Below are 23,112 nucleotides of genomic sequence, written 5' to 3'. Positions count from 1 at the left end.
AACTGAGCTACAACACAGTGATCGATTTTGTACAGTAGTTTTCCAGCACTCAATCTACTCAATCCACTCAATTCCAAGTGACTCAGTCTGCATATTTAATCATTTTTACCATGTTTTTTCCTCTCAAGACTTACATTAAAGCAGGTTCTTATTATCACTGACAATTGCATCACACTTCCCTCAAAGAGTCATTTGAAGCACCTATATTTTTTTAAGAGTTCATGAAGTTGTTGTGGAGGTAAGCTAGCCGATACGAATCACATCCACACCCACTTCTTAAATCTCCTAAATAGCAGCGTTTAAGAACACAATGTAGACATAACTCCACATGGTGTCCACGTGGGTTCATCTGCCTCAGTCATTAAAGCTGGGGAAGCTGCATTATTCCTCCCATGCAGAGTATAAAGGACAGCCTGGCTATAATTACAGCAACTCAACAAAAGACAGAGAATTGCATGTTCGAAGCCCCAAACTGAAGTCCCACATTGTTTCCAAACCATGAAACCGTCAATACAGCGCTCCATGATAATGACAACACTATGCAAATTGGGATGTTGCTCTTCAGGGAGCCTGACACTCAAGACAAGGAGACGAGGACGTAGGAAAGGAGACGAAGAAGGGTACTTCTGAATAGATTCAACTTTTGCAGACTAAAAAGATAAAATCGGCTTAAAGAAGCAATAAACCCCTTGATTTTTGCTAACTCCACCCTCAGTTTAAATTTTGAAAAGGCAAAAAAAAAAAAAAAAAATGGGAGGGGTAGTCTAAGAGGAGCACTGGGTGATGTATGGATTTAGAAGCAGGGCAGGAGGAAGAGCTGATTGGCTGAGCTGCAGCAGCAACAGTGTGCCTCTGACAGACGCAGATGGTTGGACGTCAGCAGGGGGTGGTAATATTGATTGATTGATTTGCATATTGTGATTTGTCTGCATAAGAAAGTACACAGAAACATCATTCTCGCCTATAGCACAGCTGAACCTGAGAGGGTATCTTCCTCTTGATTATATGTCTTTCTGCAGTGTGAATGAATCTGTCTTTAAAATGCTATGCATGTGCACGCTAATACATTTTAGAGTTTAACCATCAGCACATTTAATATAAACAACATCTTGTTGCAATAACCATAACAGTGAGAATTGATATTTTTTTGGTTTAGTTAAGAAAAAAAAAAAAACAAAGTGTATTTTGCAGAAAAATGTGGGCAAAAAAACAATGAGGTTTTTTTATTGTTCAAAAGAAAAGAGTGACTGGCATGACTCATTAAACAGAGCTAGAGATAGAGGTGTGTTAGTAGAGTAGTAAAACAATACATTATCCTAAAACAGTTCTGCTGGCAGGTCCTTCTTGAATGGATAAGACGTTTGAGTGCCAGTTGTCTGCACAGATACTGCGGCGATGAGGTTCGCTCTCCTGGCCATCTCCTCCAGGGGCATTGTGGGATAGTGTGAGATGTAGAAAGCCAGCGCACCAATGAAGCTGTCGCCAGCCCCCTGTAACAAAGAGAAATACCAAATAGAGTGGAGTGAATTCCAGTTACAGACTGAGAGTTAACAGATCAGTCTGGTAAGACTACACTCATATAAGGTTTTTTGGACATGTTAATTACATCATATACATTTATCATTACATGATAAATAGCTTTCCATTTTAATCTTTCAAAGATTAAATAAGGTTTAAAAAACTTTAAATTAGTAAAGACACCATGCATTAAGTGAAGATTCAACAGTCCTTTAAAATGAATTAAAAAAGGTAAAATAAGTTTGTATCAAATAAAGGTTCTTTACAATGTTGAAGAACATTTGATGAAGAACATTTAAATTAGGTCTATAATTAAGTCTATTAATTAAGTCTATACTTGATCTAAGCACATCTATAGTATCTTAATGATGATTCAGCATTTTTCTTTTATTCTGTAAAATGTATTAATGGCAAATTCTAAAGCTACAACAAAAACACTTTTAAACGTTAGATTTCCCTTTAATTTCCAGCTATAATTCTTAGCAAATTTAGAGTAAGTGTGTTTCAATAAAAGTATTTTTTAATTAACTCCATGTATCAATACAATATAAAAAGTGTGAAAAACCTTTAAATTGGTAACAAACTTTTGGATCAAGTGAAGGCTCTTACCAACTTTTACTAGTTAAACATTCTTCAGACCTTTCAAAGGAAAAATAAGCAGGTGAAGAATTCTAAAATAGGAAAATATTGTTTTTCATTAAGTTCTCTATCATACATTGTTTTCTTTATTTTAGGAGTGTAGATACATATCCATAAATAAAAAAAATATTGTATACAGAAATGTATACATTAACTGTTACACACAGAGTGATCTATTTTAAGCGTTTATTTCTTTCGATGATTTGGGTTTTCACTGGCAGTAAGTCAGTGTCCAAACCATCACTGATCATCAGTAAATTTTACATTTAATTTGTAAATTAAGGGAGCAGATTCTGGAGGAAGAGTGGAGAGACACACAGTCCAAACTTACAGTACTTCATGCTTCCCTCTGCTGACAACTTTAATAGAGATGCGGATTTCATTTTCCAGCAGGACTTAGCACACTGCCCACACTGCCAAATGTACCAATTGGTCTTATACCAATATAATTTTTTTTTTTTTGAGACACTGATTTTTGGAGTTTTCATTGGCTGTAAGCCATAATCATCAAGAATATAAGAAAGAAAAACACTTAAAATAGATCACTCTGTGTGTAATACATCTATATAATATATTGGTTTCATATTTTCAACTAAATTACTAAAATAAAGTAACTTTTCAATCATATTTAAAAATTTTTTAAAGATGCACCTGTATATCTCAATTATGGAATGATTTGTGAACCAATCCCTGCGACTAATGAAGAAGTGATTTATGAAATATTAAGTATCTGAATTATTTAAAACTCTTTTAAGCGGAACTACAGCTGCAGCGATAGCAGCAGAAGAAGGATGCATGAGCCACGCAGATCTAAAAGTTCTACTCTGTCTGAAGTGAGTTCTAACCACAGCGCGTGTCACGCAGCATTAGCGCTATCAGGCAGCTGTGGAGGTTATATCTGATGGTGACGGGCGTGTATATGACGGTGTTGAGTCATATACGCTGGGCTGGCTCAGTGCTGCAGTGTGAGTAAGTGCTCAGCAGTGCTGACTGGGGGACAGGTCACACGGGTCAGGGTTTAACAAGAGGGGCTTCAGGGATCCCTTAACCTCAACATCATTGTAGAGGCGCTGCCCTCGGCTCCAAACCTCTCCCAGAACTTCCAGTCTTTCTGCTGGAACTTTCTGCAGGTCACCGTCTTGTTTCTGCAAAGATCTACACTTCTACAGTCTTTACTGTTATTTTACTGTCTAAATTAAGTTTTTGTTAGTATTTCAATATAAAAAAATAAATAAGTAATCATATTAATCATGACAATGTACTGTGATTAACTGTGATTATTCACACTTGTTCTTTTTAAGATGCCAGTTTTTTATAGTGGATATTTAAATTACATTACATTACATTTGGCAGATGCTTTTGTCCAAAGCGACTTACAATATTGAAGTACAAAAGTAATAGAAGTTAAAGGTAAAAACAACTTTATATAGGGCCTAAAGGAGGTCAAAGGGAAATAATGGGATAGAGGAGTGAAGGAGGGAAAGAAGGAAATGAGGTTAGAAGTAGTTATAGTGTGTTAGAGGTGTTAGGAGAGTAGGTGCTCTTTGAAGAGCTCTGTCTTCAGGAGTTTATTAAAGACAGTGAGAGATTCTCCTGATCTGGTAGTAGAAGGTAGTTAGTTAGAGGTGTTAGGAGAGTAAGTGCTCTTTGAATAGCTCTGTCTTCAGGAGTTTATTAAAGATAGTGAGAGATTCTCCTGATCTGGTAGTAGAAGGTAGTTAGTTAGAGGTGTTAGGAGAGTAAGTGCTCTTTGAAGATAGTAAGAGATTCTCCTGATCTGGTAGTAGAAGGAAGTTTGTTCCACCATTGGGGAACTCTCTAAATGCAAACAAAAGAATGAATACAAGAAATGTAAGATTATATTAAATTATATTTATATATACTTATATGTTTGAGTGGAAATAAAGCCAACATGGGGCACTGGAATAAAGTATGCATGATGATGATAAATTGGATAAAAAAAAAAACATTTTTTTTTACTTTATTGTAAACATCTCAGCTTGATTGTAAGGATTTCTGAATTAGAACTTTTTAAAAAATTGCTGAGTATAAAAGGGCGTTTTCACACCTGTAGTTCGTTTCTATGGTCCGGATTTGTGATTTAGTCTGTTTACTTCACACAGGCTTAAACCTAAATGCACCAAAGTGTGCACCAATATACCACATGAGCATATTGTGTCCTATGATTGGTCAGAGCTGTCTGTTGCAGGAGCAAGAAAGTAAATATAGTGAGTAGATTCTGTGTTCCAGCACGTACGTATATCTGTATCTTTGCATTGTGAAGCTGCTTTAACAAAGAACGCCGAAAATTTGCAGCTGAGCTTTTAAACACAGTGTTTTTTTTTTTTTTTCAATGGGCTGTGCAGTGAACGCTGCACATACTGTACTCTTAGTGTGTAAACAGCATGGAGCAGCAGAGAATGGAGCATTCGTTCATAGCAGTATATTATCTGGCTAATATATCAGATTAAAATGCCTTTTCAGCAGTTTAGCTCAGTTAAAAAATAAGTAAATTTGATAGATGGGTCAGATTGAGACCAGATCACATTCTCACTGCAAGCAAACTGCTCCAGACATCACACACACACACACACACACACACACACACACACACAGACTGAAATCAATAAGGATTGAGGAATATTCCATTGTGTGTGCAGGCGTATAGCCGGGGGGGTCGGGAGAGGGGGGGTCGAGATGGGAAAGCGTTGAGGAATGTGGTAATTTACTGAGATCTGACCACAGATGACTCCGCCACCGGTTCTCACGAGCTTTCCTGATTACTCATGGCTCCGGCTCTTCCCCTGTCCCTCAACTTCACTGCACACCTTCAGCTATTGCTTCATGCACATCCCTCCCTCCCTCCCTCTCTCCTACTCCTCCACCCTCCACTCCTCACTGCAGAACTCCAGCAGTCCCTGCTGTTTAAATCCCCCCCATAATTAATGACTCAATCAGCTCTCCTCAGCAAATAACCCAGTCCACGCTCAGCTCCAGTTTACCGGCAGTCTCTGTGCTGGAGGAGCGGTGGAGAGGTGCAGTCTGGTGATGGACTGGTTGTGGAAAATGTTACACTTGTCTGGTACCGACTCCACCCTGCCTGACCGAAGTCTGCCTCCTCCACCCATTTTGTTCATTCTGGTAACTTACGCTGGAATAATAACAGAAGATGTCACCAAGAAGACACACATAATCATAAACACACCAAGCCTTAGATTTACACAAAGGAAATTACTGCCAGGACATTTTATCTTATTTTTGATTGTTTAGAATGGTTTAGAAAATTAAAAAAATTGTATCTGTTTCATCTAAACTCTTAAGCAATTACCATTTGTTTTTAATTTTTGCTGCAATAATTTGTATTAAAATTTCATGATGAATGGCTCAATAGAGATGCTCCAATATATGATACACATCCTTATGAACTGTAAAACATAAAACTTAATATTAACACTAATCACTGAAAAATCCATTAACAGACTACACATAGCACACCTACAGCCAATGAACACACACACATTTGCATATGTATGTTCAATTTACTTAAACATTTTTTTTCCTTTCTTATTTATTAATTTATTTATTATTATTTAAAAATATGTTTCTCTGATTTTGCTCTTTAAAGGTATATGTTTGAGTAAAAATAACCATTGTTGTTTTAGTCTATAAACCATGGACAACATTTCTCCCAAATTCCCCCCCCAAAAAAAGAAAAAAAAATATACACATTCTTGTTATTATTAACATACTTAGGCAAAGAAAAATAAAATTGCAATGGTAATATCTCTAAATGTATGGTTTAAATTTATATGGCGTTATAAGGAGTGTTTCAGCCCATGTTAGTTTGGACAAATTACTAAAATAAAGAAAAACTGGCAAAAAATATAAAATAAATTATTAAATTCAGAACAAATATTGTATTTCAATTAACACCGCATTTGTCTTCATAAATAGAATAGGATGTATATAAATGTGATTTATATAAGTTGCTGTGTGCGCAGTCTCTTGTCACAAATGCAACTTGATATTATAATATAATTTAATGATACAATAATATAATATAAATTATCATTTTTTTTGTTCTTTTTTAGTTTTTCTTTTTCACTTTTTTCACATAATGTGAAAAAAAAGTTGATATGTTGCTGTGTCAAAAGTGAAGGATGAATGACCAATAGAACTACTCAACAATAATAATAAAAAAAAATATTAATTTACACTACATTTGTATTCAAATATGTAAAAGAGGATGTTTATTGCTGTGATTTGTTAGTTATTGTATATCATTTGTCTGAAGATTTGACTGTAGATTGTACTTAAAATGCAAACTTAATTCTTTGTTCTAAGTGTTTCTACGTGCTTATATACAATACATTATATAGTATATAATATAACTCCAGTTATACAGTGCAGGGAAGTGACTGTAATAACTCTTGACTTCTAAAAGTACAGAAGAAAGTAGTTGAGGCTGGTAATGTATTTGTGCCTGTGGTAAATATACAGTGCTGGTGGTCTTCAGTAACAGTAAGACTGGCCGTATGTCTGATGCTCAGCGGTGCTGACAGCCACTACCCCTCCCAGTCCTCCTCCAGCCGTCCTACACAAACCCCAGTGAAGGTTAGATTGAGCAGCCTGTCTATCAACTGACAAAAGTATTAGCGGTGACCAATCACAGAGCATGACCTGCTTCACTGCCCGGTCCTCACAGCAACTCACAGAAACTTCGGCTAAGCTGCAGGACATCAGTGTGTTTCTGTATGTGTGTAAACTGTGTGTGTGTGTGTGTATACTGTATGAGGAAACTCTTTGATGTAATAAGGCTCCTATGAGACACACTGTACTCTTATGCTGGAACATCATTACAGACACACACACATGTATTGTATGAAACATTTTGCTACAAGTTTTACAGTCAGAAGAATTGTGAGTGTCTCAAAATGAATAACAATATAAATATGATTAATAGAACATTTACAATATTTCTAAGCTCTACTTGTTCTCTAATTTATACTTATTTCTATTTGTTTCATTTTGTTTCTATGATTTAAAAAAAATCTAAGCTTCAACATGGACATGAATAATGTGCAGACTAATGTTATCATTTGGTAATTAGTGGATATTAAGAAAGCACAAATAAAGTTAATTAAGTTAATTTTTTCAGCTTTTTAAAGTTAGCAGTTTTGTGCTATTGTGGAAATGCCTTTTTAGTGTTATCTCTTCCATCCTGCCTTTAAAGCAAAAGTTGTTTTAGAATTTTTTAACATATTCTATCACTAAACATACTTCTATTTGATAATATAATATATAGCTACTGTTCTGCAAAACCTTGTATTCCTATATCATTATTATTATTTTATTTTTTTTTACTATTTTTCATGTATTAACATGATACGTACATATAAGAATCTAGCACTTAATCTTTACATTCTTTTGAAATTTTATGACAAATGGGCCAATAAAAATGCTTGAAACTCACTTTTTACCTTAAATCAGAACTAGGTAGGATTTTTTTGATTTTTGATCATTTTAAAGAAGTAAAATTACAACTTTGAAACTCACTGCAGCGCTGCATTGTGCCAGAGCTCCTCTGAGCTCAAACCAGACTCTGTAAGTTTTCCGAGGCGGCCGCGACTAACGCTCGCAAGAACTGCGACCTGCTTTCCGACCTTTAGTTTTAACAGTTCTACAAGGACTACTGGTTCATTATTTACAAACTAACGTACAGACACTCTGGCAGAAGCTGGAAAGAGACTGAATATGTCTGTGAAAGCCAGAAAACGAGAAAGAGAAACTAATCCACCTGAAACATTTATTACACTCTACAACTGTAGGGGGAGCCCACGAGCACAAAATCTCAATCCAACCTAGTGGAGCTTTAAGTTTTTTTTGCACATTTCTAGTGATCAATATACAATATATAATATCAATATACTCTGTAGCAATAAAATCAATAGTAATTTGGAATGGAAGACAAAATATAGGACAGCACAGTCTGTGATTATAATTGTGACCGGCCGCATCTGCTTTTCTCGTCATACAGTGCGCTCAGAGGAAAGAGACGGATCCTCAGCTTCGATACATCAGCTAACAGGCTGACCAACATTATCTTTCAGACTCTGGCTCCTGATGGTGAAGCAGCATGACCCGGGATTCTGACTTTCGATCCTCTGATTAAGATCGGATATAAATATTTAATGAAAAAATTCTGCCTTAAAATGAAGAATTAGAGAGAAATCAGAGAGAAATGCAATACAGTAGCATTGTCTATAAAGCTTTGAAGCTTCTGAATCAGCTCTAATCCTAAACTCAAGTTTGTCCCATAGGAAAAGATCTAAACTAAGGGTCATTTCTGTTTGTAAATTCTCATGTTTGGCTAAACTAATCAGGCTTTATGGAAAGTCCTGCACTGTGGAAAGCTTGTGGCCCATAAAACAATTGGCGCCAGATGGGAAATTAGTAGGAGTGAGTATTTGTAAAAGAATACCCCAACCTCTGCTGGGTTTACTGGTTCCCATTTCCCTCAGCTCTTTACAGCGATGGGAAAAACGCTCCCCATAGAGAGAATAGTTCGAGTGTACGGCTTGCATCACCATGACACGTTGCCGGGTGATGTCTATTTTCCTATGTAAGCCAAGTCGGCTGGCTTCCCCTCGGTGTGTCTCATTTCCAGTCTGCCCGTGTGATGACATCACTCTCCCCGCCTCAGTGGGAGGTGAGCGGTGTTTTCCGGTAAAGCCCTCACCCTGTGATGGTCTTTGTGGTGGGTCCTCTACTGTCCCCCTTCATTGCACTCAGCCTCTTCTGATTTTGATTGTCTGGACCCACTCGGAGATGTGTGTTGTCTGACGGGGCAGGAGCTCAGGCCACCCACGGCCCAGCTGGGCGAGTGTGTGTGTATTATGTATGTGTATGTGTGTGTGGAAAGCAGAGGCCTGTTTAGTCTGCAGATGCTGAACATTTTTATACACACAGAATGACTTTCTCTCACACCCAGAGGCTGGACGAATGGTAAACGCAGGCCTGTGCTCAATTTAAGTCTGAACAGAAGAGCCTGAGGACAGGCTGCTGGACTGGCGGCTTGTAGTCTGGACACGACCCAAACACACTCTGTTATCCACACTAAGCAGCTCTACAGTATGTACTGTATATTCTACTGAATTACAGGGAACTAATGATTAAACTAAAAACACTGGCCTATATGACGGATGTGCAGACTGGGCCCTCAGGGACTGCAGACTGTTGTATTTTAGTGATGCTCAGGATGCAGATTGTCTGTATCATCAATGCACTGCATTAAGCTCACTCCAATTTAGAATAATATGCAATATATTATCTGTAACACTTAACAATAAGGGTACATTAGGGAGAGGCAGCTTTCAGATTTTGTACAGTCAGTTGGAACAAGCTTGCTTAACCTGTAACCACTTTTAAGAAAAAGCTAAAAAAAAACACATCTGTTAACCTGTGCTGCTTTCCACACTGATTAACTTGCTCTTCTTAGCACATTGTTAGTACTTTTTAGTTCTTAGTTTTCATAACTTGTACATTCTTGTAATTACAATGGTTTATAATTTCCATTTCCTTCTGTAATATGTATTTAATAATTTTCATTGTTATGAATGTAAGTTTATTTCCTGCCCTTTAATTTATAATTTCTTATAATTTTCTTTTAAACTTGTTCTACATTGAGTCTTAAATTGCCTCTTAGCTATACAAATAACCTTGCCTTGCCTTAAATAACAGTTCCTAATTTTAATTGACACTAGTTAAGACAATAATAGTAATTAATTTTAATTAATGTCTCAATTCATTATTATTTACAACATTTGTAAGCACAAAATGTTCAGCAATGTTTAATAATGCTTTAACTAGTGTCAATAAATAATAAGTTGTTGTAAAGTTCTACTTTACTTAACCATTACCAGAACCATTAAGACAGTGATTAGTACAGGAGACGTGGTCTCAGAAGAACAGGTTGATGAATAAGACCATATACAGTCAGAGGGAGGTCTCAGAACAAAAGAGTACTAACTGTAATAGCAGTATTAGTAGTAAAAGATGATGATAAGCGATGTTTTGTGGAAAGTAAAAGCATTCTTTGCTTTTTTACAATTAAAAATTCCCATTTAGAAAGTAAAAGAATTTTTTCCTGAAATTCTGTTTGCAAAAGGCGCAAATAAATAGTTTAACCATTGGGACAATTTACAAAATATTATTCATTCTACACCTCTTTTTTAATGGAAAAATATATAATCCTCAAATGATCAAAATATTGAACTTATGAACATAATATTGACCCCTACTACTCAACTCATCCACCACAAAGCTCCACTGCTCCACGGCTCAATCCTGGTGGTTTTTATATCCTTTTTTACCCCATTAGAAGAGCTATCCACAAACATTTGGACCTGTCATTTATAATTACGTCGTAATGTTTAAACAGCATGCAGCTAAAGCCCCAACTTCAAAGACTTCAGCTAGAATTCTGTACCTTAACAATACCTGCGGTGATGCACCACAGAAAATCCTTATTAGTCTGGGCTTAGAATCAATCTAGGCCTGTGAACCCGGTCCCTAATCTTCTGTATGTTCTTCTAGCTCTATCTGTGATGAGTGATGTGAAGAGCGTGGAGAACATGTATTTCTCTGTTCTCTGCAGGCGTCTGAACCTTTCACTGTTTGTAAAATGGATGAGTGGGCCTTTACACATTAGATTTTTTTTCCTCATGTAGTGCCATACCACAAGGCTTTTGATCACACTGTGGGAGATTGGCTTACGTGCAAGTGAGAAGCAGCTGATGCTTTAAACTTGAGACTGCTCGCTGTTCGGCGCACAGATTCTTTTATGAAGAGCAGCGATGTAGTGATTAATCTGATGTGCTGCGGACGGTTTGAATTTCAGAAAGGGTCTCGCATATGAAAACCCTTTCCAAGACCCTTTCAGTGAGCCTGAGTTTTATTGATCCGGCGATTGTTGCGAAGCAAAACAGTTCTTGTACTGCAGTGAACCTGACTCAGGCTTTCGAAAATCACAGGTCATTCTGCGTGATAGTAACGACACGGATGAGATCACTGCTGAAAACTGCTCAGCGCTGAAGAATGGCACTCCGATTTGAGTGCATTCTTCCTGTTACACAGTGAACGAATGTGTGACTCAGGCTGCAGTGTCCAGCACAGTAGCATTGGCTAAACTGTAACTTAAAGCACTGAAATGCAACCCTACACAAAGGCCTTGCACCCAACACATAGCAATAGCAATAATCTAGAAACTAGAAACAAGGAATGCCATATCAAGCAGTTACAAACACCAGGTAAACCACCCAGAATACCTCAGCCTATCCACTGTTTGTTAGTAGAAGAACCTTTTTGCCTGCTGATGTCCATTTTCACTCAGATGATCCAAAGATCCAAAGAAAGGTGACGAGGCCATCAACCACCATCATTGTTATGGTGTTGCTAAGTGGTGGCAGGGTATAGTAGATGGAAGCTGCGGTGTTATTAAGTGGTTGCTAAGTGATTGCTAAGCATGAGTTTTCTGATCCGGTGTTGTGCCGAATTCAGCAACCCCGCCAGAAAAAGCCCCCCCCTTTTGGAAGTGGATTTCTAATTTAGGCACTACTATGGTGCTAAATTCAGCACCCCCTCCAGGAAAACCCCCCTCTCGGGAGAGACTGCAACTGATGTTGCTTTTTCCCAGCAAAGCTTAGAATATCTTAGTATCTTGGGTATTTCCATTTTCTAAGTAAAGTTAAAGCGAAGAAAACGTGCATACGTTCTCCCGAGAGCGGGTGCTTTTCCTGGCAGGGGTGCTGAATTCGGCACATCACCGGCAATTGTTGTAAAGCGAAACAGTTCTTGTACTGCAGTTAACCTTCGAGTCAGGCATTCGATAATCACAGATCATTCTGCATGATAGTAACGACACAGATGAGATCACTGCTGAAAACTGCTCAGCGCTGAAGAATGACCCTCTGATTTGAGTGCATTCTTTCTGTGACACAGCAGAAAAGAGAAGTGCTGGATGAACAGTGAATAAATGTGTGACTCAGGCTACTCTATAAGCACAGTAGCCTTGGCTAAACTCGAATTTACTGCATTGTAATAGCATCCCACACGGAAACCCATCACCACTATCCCCCCATGCTGTTAAATGATGGTGATCAATGGCACCTGTCACCTTTCTCCATTCAATGGATCATCTGAGTGGAATTGGAAAGTACGCACTGCTGGGGTTTTCTTGAAAAGAAATCACTTAAGTTCTTAAAGAAAGACAGATCACAGGATTTCTAACATTGCATCAAGGAGGGGAAACAGAATGAGTGAGTGAAGAGGATTTCACCTCCAGGCAGTTGCTGGGCTGATGATATTGTACATCAGGGGTCGGCAATAAGCGGCCCGCGGGCCAAATGTGGCCCTCAAGCATGAAACATCTGATTTAAACTTTGAGGTTGTTCGAACTATAATGAACGATAATTATAAAAAAAGAAAAAAGAAAATGCTTCTCTGGCGAGCTTTTATTTACATTCCCTCATGTCTCTCTGTCGCTCTCGGCGTGACTTTAGTTTCCACCCCTTTTTGTTTTTCCGCCCGTTCTTTGGCTCCCTATCTCCTTATTAGTGTGTTTTTTCCCAGCCGTGTTCCAATTCACTAGTCGGTCAGCGGTAGTGTATTGGCGGTGTGTTTATTTATATATTTTCTTCCTTTTTTCTTGAGTTTACCTACTTTGAGATCAACTGTTCTGCAATTGGGTTCAACAACCCTTTGGGCTGGAGAGCTACTAGTCTGTAGCACTCCATCCCATTACTCTTCATTTTCCAAAAAAGCTTGGAAAATATCTGGCCCGCGGCCAAACTTAACTGTCGACCCCTGCTGTACATGGTGGTTGTGTTTTTCTAAGTGGATTACATGGTGTTTTCTATGGTGTTCCTTAGTGTTTGCTAGATTATTGCTATATGGTGCTCCAGCAATATGAGCCGAGCAGAACTCTCAGGTCATCAGGAACTGGTCAGTTAGTGCCGCCAAAGGTTAAAACCAAACATGGAGAGGGAGCATTTAGCTACTATACTGCCTTTAAATGGAACCAGTTAACAGAGAGCATTAGAAGAGCACCAACACTAGACACTTTTAAATCCAGACTGAAAACCTACATGTTTGATCAGGCCTTCAGCTCAGCTTAAAACTCTGCAGCTCCGCAAACTTTTATTCTGTAACGGCACTTTTGTATCATGTTTTATTCATGCTTTGTTCTTATTTTATTTCCAATTATTTGTTGTTCTTTTACATGTTTTTAATTGTACTTCTCTTTGTTTTAATCATGTTTGAATCTATCATGCTTTATTCTTATTTTACTTTTTTTTCATTTTTACTGATATCTTCTACATGTTTTTTAATTTGACTTCTCTGTGTATTTTCTAATTTGTAAAGCACTTTGAATGACTGTTGTATATAAACGGTGCTACATAAATAAACTTGTCTTGCCTTGCCTGCTATGTGGTTGACATGGTATCCCAGATGTTTGCTATATGGTGCTGCTAAGTGGTTGCAAGGTGTCTATGATATCCCAGGTGGATGCTGTGGTGTTCTTAAGTAGTTGCAAAGTTTGCTAAGTTTTAGTAATCCAGCAATTGTTGCAAAGCGAAATACTTCTTGTACTGCAGTAAACCTTTGAGTCAGGCCTCTTAAAAATCACAATCATTCTGTGTGATAGTAACGACACGGATGAGATCACTGCTGAAAACTGCTCAGCGATGAAGAATGGCACTGCGATTTGAGCGCATTCTTTCTGTGACACAGCAGAAAAGAAAAGTGCTGGATGAACAGTGAATGAATGTGTGACTCAGGATACTCTGTAAGCACAGTAGCCTTGGCTAAACTTTAACGTACTGCATTTCTGCATTGTAACACTGTTCCACACGGAGGCTGAGCGCATAGCTATCCCCCTCAAGCTGCTGAATGGTGACCCTGCTCTTAATGGCCCAAATCACCTTTCTCTATTCAACATTCAATGGATCGACAGAGTGGAATTGGAAAAAGAGACCCTCTCTGGGTTTTCCTTACAAATAAATCACTTTAGGTCTTAAACACCGACAGACAGAAACATGCCTCGGCCCAGTCTAGCCGTTAAGATACAATCTGCCGTTTGCCCACTCATGCTTTTTTTTTTTTTTAACAGCTGGGGGAAAACAGGGTTTACTGGAAGAGGGATCAGGGCATCCAAAAGAGTTAAACAACTCAGGATTTATGGGTCATGAAAGTGTGCGGGAGCAGGCCAACAGCGCTGTGGAAACCACAGCCAGGCAGCCGGCCGCTGACTGCAGCAGGGCTAAGCGGTGAGTCACCCTCAGAGGGGGGGTTTGGGGGGGGTAGTTTTACCCCCACAGTGGGAAGGCAGCAGTGCACACACACCGTCTGGGTGTTTTGGAGGATTGAGATTGCGTGTTTCAATGTTTATCCAGATGAAAGAGAGATAGAAGACTATTAAAGCGTAATTACAGAAGTGTGTTTATTTATATGCATGTGCACACACACACATATTGTGTGTGTAAGAGAGAGAGTGTGTGTGTGTTTGTAGGAGAAATTTAAGGGAGACTCTGCAGATCACTGCTGTTAAGGGGGAAAGAATTGCGGTCAACAATCAAAGGATAATGACATACATTTACGCCTCATTCAGCGCCGCTGTTTTAAAGTGTTATGGTGTGTTATGGATACAGAGCAGCATAATAACAACACACACTTCAGCACCAGAGTCCCATCTGACCAGTATGACTAGACAATTCAGTCTAGGCCAGCCCCCCAATGCCACATACATTAGCTTTGCTATTAAAGCAGCACTTGGTTGCTGTGGTATTCCAGGTGTTTGACAGGATGTTTGTTTAGCAGTTTGCTACAGTGTTGCACAGTGGTTGTTATATGGCTCCTATGTTGCTGCTAGATGCTTGCTTTGGTGCTGCTAATTGGTTGCTAGGAGGTTCCTATGGTGCTTCTGTTGCTATGGCTTCCCAGGTGGCTGCTGTGGAGTTGCTAGGGGGTTACTGTGGTGTTGTATGCGATTGCTAATTGGTAATTGAATTTATATAGTTTGATATTTAGATATACAGCTCTGGAAAAAAAACAAGAGACCACTTCAGTTTCTGAATCATTTTCTGTGATTTTGCTATTTATAGGTAGATGTTTGAGTAAAATTAACATTGTTTTTTTATTCTATAAGCTACGGCCAACATGTCTCAGAAATTTCATATGAAAATATTGTCATTTATAGCATTTATTTGCAGAAAATGAGAAATTACTGAAATAACTAAAAACATGCAGAGCTTCCAGACCTCAAATAATGCAAAGAAAACAAGTTCATATTCACAAAGTTTTCAGAAAAACGTTTAAAAATCAATATTTGGCATGTTTTCCTCCACCAGTCTTACACACTGCTTTTGGATAACTTTATGCCTTTACTCCTGGTGCAAAAATTCAAGCAGTTCAGCTTGGTTTGTTGGCTTGTGACCATCCATCTTTCTCTTGATTATATTCTAGAGGTTTTCAATTCAGTAAAACAATACAAAACTCATCATCTTTGAGTGGTCAGAGCTGTATAGTTGTGCATTGCTTCACACAGCCATGCTATTTCTCTCATGTATTATTAAAACATGCATCATTATAATCTTCTTGCATTTTAGAAAATTCTCATAATGCAAATGCACAAGCACATCTGATGCTTGTTGCATTACTGAATATTATCAGTATATATTATCAGATCTTTAATCCTGAGCAAAAAGAATACTCTTGGATAGTATTTTCCTTTATTTACTGAATGCATTAGTGTCTTTACACTTGACTGAGCCAAGTGCATGTGGGATGTAGTTGCTGAAATCTTGACAAAGGCAAACATTGTAAACCATTTAGCTTTTATTCAGAAGCAGAATGGTATTAATAACTCTTGTATGTCTGGTTTTTAATGGCTTTTCTGTGTAATCTAATGGATAGTAACTTCTCTGACGTTGATCTATAAAAGATTCAGGGTTTCACACTCACCAGTGGTTGATAAATAAAAAGTTGTGAATCTGCTGCTTCTCCTTCTGTGAGATGTGATGCCAGATAACTGAACAGTTCATATGGTGCTGCTCATAAAAATAGCAATGCGACTGATTTCGATTTCTTTTCTTTTAATTATTTTAACTAATTTTAAGTCATTTAACTGGTGTTTTAAGCCAAAAACAAGATGGTAGAGGTGAACATGTTTGTTATTTTTTTTAGATGGTTTTAATTACAGACTTGTGTTATTGTTGGATTACAGTCTTTGGTTGGAGTATGAAAGATTTAGTACTTTAGTACTGAGCTGTGGAGCAGTGGAACTGCATTCTTTGTAATGTAGAACTTTTCTGTATGAGAAGTGGATTGCCATAGTGGTAATTAACCTGGTTAGTAGAGACCATATAGTGTATACTACAATAGAAGGTGGTCCAGGCCAACTGTAGCATTTAGCTCCATTTGCACAGGATTCTGGGTGCATATGTTTCTATTAGTTTTTATATTGTGAATTAGGGGCGGACAAAATGATGATATCCTGGTATATCGTATACCATATATTGCGCACTATAAGATGCACTTAAAATCCTTTAATTTTTCCAAAAATGGTCAGTGCACCTTATAATCCAGTGCGCCTTATGTATGAATTTTACCAGTCAGGTTGTAAGAAGCAGTAAAGCAGTTTCTCCAGCACAGAGACTCAAGCTCTTTTGCCATTCAAAGGTGAGTATTATTGGCCTGTAGCCTGCTGCTAACCCTGGCTAGCACTGCTGGAGCACTATTAACTGGTAACCGTGCTGAGCAATAGCTCTTTCGCAGTTCAGTGGTGAGTATGTCAGAGTTATGTGGGATAAACCGCTAGACAATATCACCCTGGCTTACCGGAACACTCAGGGTTCCTCAGTTTAAGGTTGTCGGGTAGCATTAGCCGCTAAATTGGGTTAGCCTTAGTGAAAATCTGCAAATCGAAGCTTACTGTAAATAAATTGAAGCACTTAACTCACCCAAACAAACAAGTTTTCAGGTAAGAAATCTGTGTAGATTAACATTTAGTACTCTATGACTTTAAAAGAAGAATTACAGTTGTGTTTACTCAACTTAGCTTAGCTTTACAGGTGCTTGGTTAGAAGGAAAACATGGTGTCACCCCCGTGCCTTACTAGTGTCACATAATGCGCCTTACAATCCAGTGTGCCTTTTGTATGAAAATAGACCAGAAAATAGACATTTATTAATAGTGCACCTTATAATCTGGTGCACATTATAGTGCGAAAAATACAGTAGTTTTCGTTTGCAATATATTATCGCCATGTGGCATCAAATATCAATATTTTTTCTTTTTAAAACACAGGGACTCTAAACTCCCTAAGACTCACAGCCCAATTTAATTTACTTAATTTACTGCTTCAAAATGTATTTTATCTCTTCAGAAACACAGACAGGAAGTATCGTAGAGAACTGTCAAGTATCAAGTATCACAGAATCACAGTATTGTGTTATATCATCATTATAGTTAGACAAATATTTTAAATATCTAAAGAATATTTCTGAAATTGCTTGACAATTTTTAGATTTTTAGATTCAGTTTTTTTGCAAATTAGTGAACCTCTTTATATCTTAGTTTCTGAGAGACTTTGCCTCTCTAAAATGCTCTTTTAATATGCCATCAAGTTGGTTGTAGCCTTTTGTTGCTACATCCCAACTGTATCAACATAGTCTCACTTCCAATATGTGATATGCATTTTTTTATGTTTTTTTTTTTGTGGATAAAATATGGGTCTATAAAATTTGAAAATCAATGAATTCTGTTTATTTTTTAATTTATGTACATTATACACAGCATCTTGGGGGACATTTGGGGTATATACTATTCTAGTTAGTTTACCATCTCTTTGTTTATGACATGATTCAATATATGTTCCTTTATATATTATTTTGAATGTCTGCTATATTTATTATTATATATTAAATATATTATATATATATATATATTATATATTAAAAAAATGAATAAAAAACACTAAATAGGAAGGGGCGTGTCCAAACCTTTGACTGGAACTACTGTATATGTCAATGTATTGCAACCAGTCAAAACCAGCAAACCTCCACACATCCCTTCCTTTTCTCCCACAAAACTGAAGAAAAACCCCTTTTTTTAGTAACAAACCCACCTGAGCTGCAACACAAACAACAGTAATTGAGAAACGAAATGACTCTCCTTGTTCCGTCTAATGCTACCTGTTTAGAATCCTCAGCAGAACAGACGAACAGGAAATGAAGTGTTATGACGCCAAAGCCACCAAAACACATCATGAAATGAGTCATCCCTTTTATAGATCGCTATCAGAGGGGAAACCAGAGGAACCGCAACCGAAATTAAGCCTGTGTTTGTTTGTAAGGGGAATTGCGAAGCTACCTAATACACTCTCTAAACCCAGACTGCTTCAAAGACAAAGCTTCAGAAAATATCTGCATTAAAAATGTACAGAAGTGAAGTGCTGCGTGTTTCTGGACTGCGTCATCACTAATGTATAATAAATTCAATTTATTCTGAATGACTCGTCAGTGATATTGAACGTCAGTCAGTAACTGAGAGAAAGAGAGAGATATGCAGGCCTATGAGTTATTCAGCTGCTTGAAGCATCAAGACTGATAAGAATTACTCAGTGTAGTAAACACTTATCACTCGTCACTTGATTATATATATATATTTATATATATATTTACCTATAATTAACATGTTCTGGTACAACCAGAACCAAACAATCAACCAACTCACTCAAGCACAGTCATGTCATGAGCCATTCTCCTCCAGCCTCACAGCTCTTGCTTAATTAGTAGATAGAAAAAAACAGCATGGATGCAGTGTTAATTTATATTTACTCTAAAAAATATCATGTACATCTTGTTGAATCTTGAACACACTATTACGAATCAAATCATAAATGTGAGATAAGGGTGTCACATCAATGTGTGTTTTTCTTGATGAATCTTCTGATGTACTAGGACTAGTATTGGTCTTGGCCTTAAAACTGGTCTAGAGACCACAAACAAGTAGTCATGGGGCCCTATTTTGGCAATCTATAGCGCACCAGTCAATTGTGGATTGTGCAGCTGAATTAAGGGCGTGTGGGTGCGTTTTTGGCTCAAAATATAAAAAATAAAAATGCCTTGTGCAGCTCAAAATGTGCAAAAGATATGTACTAATTCTCCAAATTAATCATGGATGTGTTTTGGGTGTAACGTGAAATAAACCAATCAGTGTGCCAGTTATCATTCACTTTAAGAGGCAGGTGCGCTCTGACTTTGGCACGTTCATATCTTAACAGTGCGGCGCTTTGTGCAGAGCAGGGGTGTCCAAACTACGGCCCGCGGGCCATTTGCGGCCCGTTTTCTTTTTTGGAGCGACCCGCGAGGTATTCTACAAATAGAATGAAAGTTGGCCCGCTGTTAAGCAGGATTTTATAATGTGAGATTCAAAGTTTGAACGCTAGGAACGGGCCAAAGAGTCTAAAAGCGGAGAGGGTGTGTATTTCTAGCGCAGAAAAACGGGGCAAAGAGTCTAAAAGTGGAGAGGGTGCGCATTTCTAGCACAGAAAAACGGGCCAAAGAGTCTAAAAGCGGAGAGGGTGCGCATTTCTAGCACAGAAAAACGGGCTAAAGAGTCTAAAAGCGGAGAGGGTGCGCATTTCTAGCGCAGAAAAACGGGGCAAACAGTCTAAAAGTTGCCGTAATAAGGACATCATGAAATTAAACATCAATTTGAAAAATCTTAGTTTACACAACACTGTCAAAGATAAAGGTAGTAAGTAGAGTAAAATGGTGTGTAAATGAAATAATCAGGAAAAATGTATTATTTAAAGTGGTATATTTCATTATTTGTTTTATTACAGAGTGTGACCTCAAATATATTTCTCCTTCTGGCCCCCAACAAAAAAGTTTGGACACCCCTGGTGCAGAGGATACTATAGTAGATAATATATCCAAAAAATATGAACATACACAGCAAAACAACAATAGCTGAAATATGGTTTCCAGTCAAATTTAAACTGTCAAAAATGGGTCACCAATCTTCCACCCAATCCACTATGTGAGTGTGGGTGAAGATTTTCATTACAATAAAGCAGAAGCACACTTGTTCAAATAGCAAGAATGAAAACCTGCAGCCACACCAACCCTTTATGGATATGGATTTCTGACCCCTGGTCAAAAAATTCAAAAGTTAATAAGCTTTTGAAGACTTTTAAAGTCATTTTAGTTGGGTACTAGTATTTTTGCCCCAAATCACAATAAAACTATATAATATACAAATATTTCTGCAAGCATAGCAGAATTCTACAGCTGTACCTAATCTCTATTGTGTGGTTATTGTGTTGTAGGTGTTCTATTGAGTGGGAGAGCCCGAGTAGCCTGGAGTTCTGAGTCTTACCGTAGTGTCCACGCTGGTGACCTTGGTTGTGGGGATGTGTTTGGGCGTTGGGTCAGTGGACTGAAGCACCACGCATCCCTGAGGGCCCAGGGTAACGATGACTGAAACACAGCCTCTGTTCAGCAGCTCCAGGCCTACACGTCCTGCATCCTCCACTGTAGCTACAGGACACCCAGTCAGCAGCTCAGCCTACAGAGCACAAATATATCCATTGGTTAGCCACAGAGCACACTGATAGGTTTTCCAGATTTTACAGAATACATGGGAACTCAGATATTATTATCTACACTTAAAATGTATGAATTTTCATACATAACACATTTAAAAAATTAAGAGACCACTTTAGTTTCTGAACCAGTTTCTGAATCAGTTTCTCTTATTTTGCTATTTATAGGTATATGTTTGATTAAAATTAACATTGTGGTTTTATTCTATAAATTACAGACAACATTTCTCCCAAATTCAAAATAAAAATATTGTCATTTAAAGCATTTATTTGCAGATAACAAACAAGATGCAGAGCTTTCAGACATCAAATCACAGTTTTCATGCATCTTGGCATGTTCTCCTCCACCAGTCTTACACACTGCTTTTGGATAACCTTATGCCACTTCTGGTGCAAAAGCAATTCAAGCAGTTTAGCCTGGTTTGATGGCTTGTGATCATCTATCTTACTCTTGATTATATTTTAGAGGTTTTCAATTTGGTAAAATCAAAGAAACTCATCATTTTTAGTGGTCTCTTATTTTTTTACAGAGCTGTCCACAATTCACTTACAAATAAAGCTTGATTGCATCATTCCAAATCACTGGGTGGTCTACAGAGCAAAACTACAATAACATCACTGCATCAATGCCCAAATACTTATGTACTGTACCCGACTGACGACTGATGTACAAACTGAACATCATGATAAAAAGACGGATGAGCTGTGCAGCATTTCACGCTGGATGACCCTGATCAGAGAGCGACATTAAACAGAGCCCGGCTTTCTGCCCTGATGCGGTCAGAGACCACACAGACACACACCTGCAGAAGACGTGGCATCACTTAAACCTGAGGAGATACGCATCAGAGATCCTGAAGCCGGGAGAGGCACAGAGTAACCCCTTCATATTTGTGTATTTTAGATATCTACAGTATCTCCCTTACCCTTCTTTCTCTCTCTCTCTCTCTTTCTCTCTTACTGGCTTTAAGCCAGAACCGAATGTCGCTCAGATTACTCATCTGTGCAGGGTGATCTATCTGCCTCAGCGCATTACTCCCGATTATTCATCTTTCAGAGCTGCGACTACAGTCCGACGAGGATGAAAGGGAGGTTTGTCAGCGAGTGTGTGGAGGGCTCAGGGTGATGTGTACACTGGAGCTCTCACTTTCAAGTCCCACCTGTACATTTTCCCCTCTCCAGCCCGTCTGCCACATCAAAGTGGGCCTAACGCAGCACTCCGCTTCTGCTCCCAGTCATAGCAGCCCTCCAGCCCCGGGCCACAGTGACTCACCAGTCACGCATCTGCCTTCCATAGTGGAGCTGCTTTTTTTCCCCCTTTTTCTTTAACTGTTTCCCATCAATCCAAGCCCTCATCTGTCATCTCGTGCAGCCAAAGGTGCGAGAGAGGGCGGGGCCAGCACACCAGTTACCGTAAGTGGGAGAAGTCAACCTCCTCCCCCCACCAAGTATTTCCCACTCAGCCGACAAGAAGAGCAAATCCTCAGCCTCTTGTGCCACCTGGTCATGACCTCTAAAAAAACAACCGGGTGGTTATACACTTATGCACAGTGTGTCTGTTGCAACACAATGACCTCTATTGATTTAAAGGCCTCAGGCTGAACAACACCAAACCATCATTCAGCCTGTTCTTGTTCTTGCATCAGCCTTATTTGCACAATTCACAATACTTAAGTTTACAAAGTTTTCCAGAAGCTTAAGTTCCACAATTTACCCCATATCCCAATTAGCATTGTGCAAACAACACGGCTACATCATCATACACCTACTGTACCTCCACCCAGGTGGAGAGTTACAAATGAAGTGTAGAGTCTCCACTGTTTCTGTGCAGAAAAAAAGGCAATATGACCTCTAATAGCCCTCTAATAAACACTGTGTATAGATCTACACAAAAAAGGATACAAATCAGGCCTCATACTAGCAACTACTACTACATTTGTAGTTCGTGGAAATTTGTGCATTTTATGTAACAAAGAATTTTTTTTTTTATTACAGCTGTTCACAACGCATAATTCACTTGATTTTTTTAACCAAGCACCAGTAAAGCTGCAGCAGATTCATCGAGTTTTGGTAAAATGTTTTAAAAATAGATTTTTTAATTTTGGCTGAATTTTAAAAAGGGACATATTATGCAAAACTCCTTTTTTGCCAATCTATACCAACTCTCTGTTGCTTTTGTTACAGTTAAGCATGAACTAGCTTGTTCGTGTTTCACTACTTAGCACAAGCTAAAACTAACTTGTCGTAAACAGCAACAGTGTATTTACATAATAAAAGTGACAGAGCCT

General features: G+C 38.2%; 1 protein-coding gene across 3 annotated transcripts in view; it reads right to left on the bottom strand.

Moving 5' to 3' along the window:
* Window positions 1-1,208: 1,208 nt before the first annotated feature.
* rbks (ribokinase) overlaps window positions 1,209-23,112 on the bottom strand; it is a 54,087-nt gene continuing 32,183 nt past the window's right edge. For all 3 annotated transcript variants that reach the window (XM_049463502.1, XM_022673195.2, XM_022673196.2), the window contains 2 exons: window positions 20,599-20,787; window positions 1,209-1,490 (listed from right to left, as the gene is read on the bottom strand). In XM_049463502.1, the coding sequence (XP_049319459.1) occupies window positions 1,317-1,490; window positions 20,599-20,787 (363 nt within the window). In that variant the 3' untranslated portion in view covers window positions 1,209-1,316. The remainder of the gene's footprint in view (window positions 1,491-20,598; window positions 20,788-23,112) is intronic.

This window comes from Astyanax mexicanus, chromosome 14 (genome assembly GCF_023375975.1).
Source record: "Astyanax mexicanus isolate ESR-SI-001 chromosome 14, AstMex3_surface, whole genome shotgun sequence".
Classification (NCBI taxonomy): Eukaryota; Metazoa; Chordata; class Actinopteri; order Characiformes; family Acestrorhamphidae; genus Astyanax; species Astyanax mexicanus.
This window is presented reverse-complemented; position numbering and strand designations above follow the sequence as displayed.